Below are 6905 nucleotides of genomic sequence, written 5' to 3'. Positions count from 1 at the left end.
AGATAGGGAACCAAGGATGGGGGGGAAAAGCAAAACATACAGAAAACAAGAAATGGGAGATCATTTGCTAAGAATAACATATTTGTTGATGTGCTTGATTGAGACAATATACAGTGTACTCTAGATGGAAAATCTCATTTTGTATGCTGTAATGATGTACAGTGAATGAATGCAAATAAATAAATTGGGGAAAAAATTTTTAAAAAAATACTATTACAGAAAAAAAAAAAAAAAGAATACCAGCCAGCAGGGACTCTCATTCACCTTCTCTTAATCCCCCCCACCCCCTGCCTCAGCCACATCGGCTCTTGCAGTACCTAGAAATGGCTGAACTCATACTGGCCTCGGGGCCTTTATCATGTGTTTCTAGTCTGAAATGCTCATTCCCCCAGGGAGTCACCTGGCTTCTCTAATCTTCTTCAAATGTTTGCTTAACTGTGCCTGTGTGTGCGCACCCGTGTGTCTGTAAGTTTGCATGCACACTTGTGGGTGCATGCATTCACTGGAAAAAGAGAGAGAGAGAGACAGCAGTAGGGGGAAAAACACACCCCATAGGGAATGGTCACACCACCAGCCCCTCTCCTCCATCTCCCTCCTTTCAGGGTTTTGGATATGGTTGCAAACATGCCTGGTGTGTTGAGCCATGGTGTCAGCTATGTGGGAATCTAGCAGCCTTACCTGTCAGGCCATGGAGCCAACCCAAATGTGGCTTCATTTCCTTAAGATAGCGATGTCCATTGTTCCCGCGATCTGTCTCTTCCCTGTTTATTACTCTTCTTCTGAAATATTAGACTTTGTGACCCTTGAGCGTTTGCTGTCACGGTGTTGCAGAGGAGAGCAAGATGGCTGCTCAGTTCCTTGCTGTGTCCTCAGCACCCACTACAGTGTCTGGCAGGGAGGAGGCTCTCAAGAAAGTTGCACATGATAATTAATAATTGAGCAAATCCATTTGCCTTATGGTCTAAATTTAGAGGACAATATTATCAAATAATAAAAATAATAAATAAAATAAAAATAATTTTTAAAAAGAGGAAAATAACTCAGGGCCGGTGAAGACGACCTTGAACCTGGCACATTGGAGTTCGGGTTCAATTCCGTGGCAGGGGAAAATGTTCAAAGGAATTGAATCGGGCACAAGATAAGATTGGGTAAAAAAAAAAAAAATCATACGTTTAGAATGGTGATAAAAGGGAAATTTTGTTCTCTAATAAATTTTCTCTTTTTTTTCTTTTTTTTTTAATTTTTATTATCATCATAATCTTCTTTATATTACATTGGATAACATATAACTTTACAGTATATTACATTGTTTTTTCAATTTTTCTTTATTGTTTGGTTAGTCAACAATTATCGTGAGGTGGGATATTGGGCCTATGTTCAATATGATTATAAAACCTCATAGAATCTCAAACACCAACATGGAAATATATTGCTTTACAAGATCACCGATGTCTGGGACCAGCAGTTGGCATAATGACTATGTCTCTGAACTCCCACGTAGGCAACCACAGTTCGAGTCCCAGACCCAGTGGCTTAAACTCAAGCCGGGCACGTGTGTGTGCGTGCCCAGGATCCTGAGAGGAGAATGGAGGAGAAGGGATTGTGGCATGGCCATCCCCCCTGGGGGGTGATTTCTCGCTTTCTGTCTCTCTCTGTCTCTCTCTGTCTGTCTAGAGAGCACACACACACTATAGTAAAAAACCTCTCCAAAAAAAGGAAAAAAAAAAAAAAAAAGATCACCAATGTAAAACAAGGGCCCATCATTTAATATGTAGATATGTACTTAAAATTTACTTGAAGTAATATTGTATAGATACAATTGGTGGAAGGAGTATCATCAAATACCACATTTGGGAAAATCTACTTTCCTCATCCACTTCGCCTATTTGAATTTGGAAGACTCCCCCACAGTGGGCCATACCTTGTCCACCCGTGATCCCCTCACATGCACACATTTTACTGAAACTGGTTACATGAGAGCACCCCCCCCAAACACACACAGCCAACGAGTAACCTTTGGCTGAAACAGCACAGAGTGGCATGCACGCAGTCACTGTAAAAACTTGTTTTGCTTTGCCCTTGCAGTACGGCCGGTACCAGCAGTATGGTGCTGAGGAGTGCGTGCTGCAGATGGGGGGCGTGCTGTGCCCCAGCCCGGGCTGCGGGGCGGGGCTGCTTCCTGAGCCAGGCCTGAGGAAGGTCACCTGCGAGGCGGGCAGTGGCCTGGGCTGCGGGGTGAGTACTGAACCCCCACCCCGGGGGCATTCGCTGGTGTCTTCACTCTCCAATGGGCTAGGATTTTGTGTTTATTTTATCTGCATTTTACTTTTGGACTCAGACATTTTGAACTGTTCTATAAGCAAATAAGTTTTACAGTTCTTATATAGGAGAATATGAGAATTGCAAAGCATACCTTTATTTTGGGAAGAGTCTTATTGAGACCTGCTGTTTTAATTGCTTACTGGAGTATGTAAGATGTTGCGAGCCACTTTCCTCCAGTGCTGGCGATTCAGAACAAAAATGTATCCTTTCTTGGAGTTGCCGTAAGTAGGAGGAGAGAAGGAGAAATGATTCCCCATCAGTGATGTCTTAGTGACATTGTTTGTCTAAGAATTTGAAGAAATAGGATGAAGATTAATATGGAAAACTTGAAATGTTACTGTGTCATAAAAATCATCTTAAAGACAAGCAAGATGAATGGTGCCTGTAAGGAAGCCGAGCAGAAACATGGGAAGTGTTTATTCTAGGCGGTGGGACCTGGCTGCGCGCTGACGGTAAACGGGGGAGGGAAGCGTAACGCCAACCCAGGCTTACCAGATGATAGGTTCACATGACAAATGGACAGTAATCCTGATATTAAATCTCATACAGACTAGAAAAGGCAAAGTGTATGTGCTTATAAGATGCTATTGAGTTTCAATGGGAAATGTATTTTAAAATTGCAACTTCACGAGGAGCTTCGTGGAAGAAGGCACGGTGGAAGCAGAGGCATATTCCCAGGCCTGGTTTTTCAGCTGAGCACTGCAGGTCACTTTTGCATAGGGTGACATCCGTTGCCCTTACCAAAGCGTCCTATCTGTCCAGTAGCAGGGCTCACAGAACCCTGGGCTATGCCATAGATTAGAGGAAGTGGAGATTAAAAAAATAATGAGATGCCTGAGTGGAAAGAAAGCCCTCTCGGTTAATAATTGTGGTTGCATGAGAACAAAAACTCAAGTCATGTTTATTATCCTCAGAAATTATGAAAATCAGACCATGCTTTCAAGCTTAGTCATCATCACTTACTGTGTAATCGGCACTGATTGTGTGTGGCCTGAGCAAGTTGCCAAATTCTGGGATCAGAATGCTAACAAATGTTCTCTTTTAAAATGAGCTACAGTCATTTTTAACCAATGCTAAATTGTATGCTTGTGCCTGCTAATTGCCTATGTTGTTCTGTTTAAATGTTGGATGTTGGGGGTGGAGGGCTTCTTTGGACCATCCTCTAGACTCAGTTGTTCACCTTGCTTTGAGAACTTTGAAGGTTTTATGTGACTTTAAGTTTTGAAAACCTTTATCTCCCTTTTTAGGCACAATGAGACAGGAAAGTAACACACATGTGTAAGTTCCACAGTGTGGAAACCTAGTTTAAAAGTGAATTGAATTGGGACCAGCAGTTAACATAATGGCTATGTCGCTGGACTCCCACATAGTTGACCGCGGTTCGAGTCCCAGACCCGGTGGCTTAAAACTCACACAGGGCGTGTGTGCCTGTGCGTGCCCAAGATCCCGAGAGGAGAATGGAGGAGGAGGGATTGCGGCATGGCCATCCCCCCGGGGGGTGATTTCTCACTTTCTGTCTCTCGGTCTGGTGAGCGCACGTGCCCTATAGCAAAAACCTCTCCAAAAAAACAAACAAACAAAAAAAGTGAATTGAATTGCTTCAAAGCCTTTGTATCAAAAGGATTGGGACATACTTTACCTAAAAGAAGATAGTTGTGTTCTGGGTATGCCTTTGTCCTTTGGAAATTCTAGGCAGTAAGTTTTTCTTTTCTTTTGATTTATTCTGTTTGTTGTTTGTAGAATTATGTTTGTGCTGGTTCATATGTTAGTTATCTAGTGCTGCATAACAAACATCACCAAAATGTAACAGTTTAAGAAAATAAGCAAAGCCACCATGGAGTTTAAGGTCACTGGATTTCCCTGACTGACTGTGCAATTCAAGTCCTGAGTCCATTGGCTTAAAAACACGCTGGATACTTGTGGATGCGAGCCCGAGATCCTGAGAGGAGAATGGACCCGAAGGGATGACAGCATGGCCATCCCCTTTAGGAGGTGCTTTCTCATTTTCCCTCTCTGTCTCTATTTATCTCAGTCTAGTGCACATGTGGTGTAGCCAAAAAAAAAAAAAAAAGTGTACTTTTTAATTCAAATAAAATAAATGTCATTATCTCACAGAGTTTCTAAAGGTCAGGAATCATCGAGCCATCCATGAGTGGTTTAGCTGAGGAGTTCTGGCTCAGAGTCTGTCATGAGGTTGCAGGCAAGTTGGGTTACAGTTATCTGAAGATTTGAGTAGTGTTAGAAGGTCCACTAATCATTATTTACCCCAGTGTCAGAATCAAATTACTTCAAAAACTATGTAAACAATTTCATATATTTAAATATATATACAGTATTTTAATAGCACACATAGTACATAATACAGAACATTAGAATAATACTATGTTCAGAAATTCACAAAAAGCCAGTTAGGTACCTGATGAACCGCAAAGACTGCAGAGTTATACGCCCTATCAGAGGCTGCCTGCATGGCCAGGAAAGAGTTTTGCACACTCCGATGTCTAAAATGTCTTACTCTTGGGAGCGCTGAGATTTTAGTTTTGACTCAGCACAGAATACTTTTACATTGATAGAACTGAAGGAAGAATATACTTTGGGATCAAACAGCCTGACCTCATTCTCTGCTAACTCTTGATCATATTTTTACTACCACTCATAAAAATATTAATTGATTTCCTGAGGAATTCATGTCGTGCATTATTCTTTTTCCTGGTCTTATTGCTATTCATCAGAACCATCTCACTAACTTTTATGACTTCAGTGTGAAATGTTGACATGTTTAATACTAGAAAACAGCAACAAAATATGGAATACATTATACTTACTGACCTGGGAATGCAGAAAGCTAAGGAAATCAAACCTTGTGAGTTCTCTATAAATAAAACATCTTTATCTTATTTGGTGCTATCTGGGGAATATTATATGTCTGAGAGCTAATTTATTAAAATGATACTTGATGTGGGATGAAGAGTATTCTGTTTTAAATTAGAAATCCAGAGGCAAGATTTAACAAATGTAAAAAAATAAATAAATAAACGTACTTAAATGAAAATAGTAGGCCTTTTACAATTATATCACTGACTGTAAGTTAAGAAAATGAGAGAGGATTTCTTAAGGCATTTAATAGTCATTTCCTCTTTAAAAAGAGTATTGTATTGCTCAGAGGCAGATCTACTGGGGAACTAATAAGCCTTTGTGTCAGGTTCCCACTTACACAAACCTCTGAAGCAAGTTTATTTCCTTCATTGTTTTCCTCAAACAGGGTCTCAAGACGTGTGAGTTATGGTCACGAAGGCCCCAACAAACCTACTTTTTGCTAAGAAGTTTACGTTATTGCTGGAAAATGGTGATTTTGAACTACTTATACCACTGCTCTATTGTTGATGATGTTAGTGAAATGAGAGTCTGAGGCTCATTGTCTTTTCTTTTCTTCATTTTTTTAGATTTTTGCCATAGGGTATGTGCACTTGCCAGAGAGAGAGAGAGAGAATGAGAAAGCACTCCCTAGGGGAGATGGGATTTGAGGCATGCTTGCAATTGCACCTGGCATGATTTTGAAAGCTGCCAGATCCAGGACTTGAACCATGGTCAGTCATGACCTCCTTAACCACTATGCCATGTGCTGGCCCCCTGAATCTCATTTGCAACATTTATGTAGGAAAGGAGTTGAAGAAAATGGTGGCAATACCTAGTCTTTTACTCAAAGAACTACATAATTATTGAGTTAAAAGCCTAAATTAAAAAATAAAAAAATAGCCATAAGCCCTTTTTTTCAAATGTGGAGGGCAGAAAGAGAAAGAAAGCAATATTTAGTAATAAAAGAAAAGAAGAAAATGGCTACATTTCTTGTTCCTTAAGATTTTAACTTATTATTATTAAAAATATTTAATTTAATAAAATTATGCTAAAATGGGTTGAAAATTGTTTAGGATTCTCTGTTCCATTTTTTAAAGTCTAGAGAATAAAAGCTAGACTTCAAATATGTGTGGTTTATATCACTACATTTTAAGGTGTGGCAAGAGGGAGAGGTGTTTCTCACGGTGACTAAAGGTGGCCTGTGAGCCGTACGCTTCCACTGTCCCTGTACCTCGCTTGTCTTAACCACAAGGACACTAGGTTGCAGACAGCAGAACTGCATCTTGTTGACATGTTACTTCTTGATATACAAGATGTTCTTTATCAAAGAGCATTTTAAAAAGAAATTTAATGTTATAAAATGTCAAAAATAGGCATTTCATGTTTATTTGACATGTGTCCAAAAATCTTACTTAAACGCTAAGATTGGCTCATTTGCAGATTGGAAATAAGTCTTGCTAGACTTTCTGCCTGTGAGACAGCTTGAGGTACAAAGATAGAAAGCCTTGTAGATTATTTATTTTAATTAAAGAAATCGTTCACAAATGTATACACAAGCCGTGCATGCCGTTCCTCTGGAAAGCATTCATCGTTGGCAAATGTTCCTAGAAAGTGTTCTGTGGTTTAAAGTGGAGACACTCTACTCTAACACAGACCGCTAACCCTCCTGCTTGTCTTCAGCCAACTTGTGTTGAAGTGAAAGGAAGTGTGAAATAATTACACTCTTT

At 40.1% G+C, this 6905-nt stretch overlaps 1 protein-coding gene across 3 annotated transcripts in view; it reads left to right on the top strand.

The window, feature by feature from the left end:
- PRKN (parkin RBR E3 ubiquitin protein ligase) overlaps positions 1-6905 on the top strand; it is a 1506714-nt gene that overhangs the window by 1280381 nt on the left and 219428 nt on the right. For all 3 annotated transcript variants that reach the window (XM_006152254.2, XM_006152253.2, XM_027773358.1), the window contains one exon: positions 2086-2235. In XM_006152254.2, the coding sequence (XP_006152316.1) occupies positions 2086-2235 (150 nt within the window). The remainder of the gene's footprint in view (positions 1-2085; positions 2236-6905) is intronic.

Source organism: Tupaia chinensis, unplaced genomic scaffold (assembly GCF_000334495.1).
Source record: "Tupaia chinensis unplaced genomic scaffold, TupChi_1.0 Scaffold000346_1, whole genome shotgun sequence".
Classification (NCBI taxonomy): Eukaryota; Metazoa; Chordata; class Mammalia; order Scandentia; family Tupaiidae; genus Tupaia; species Tupaia belangeri.
Note: the sequence above shows the minus strand (reverse complement) of the source record. Positions and strands in the feature narration are given on the sequence as shown.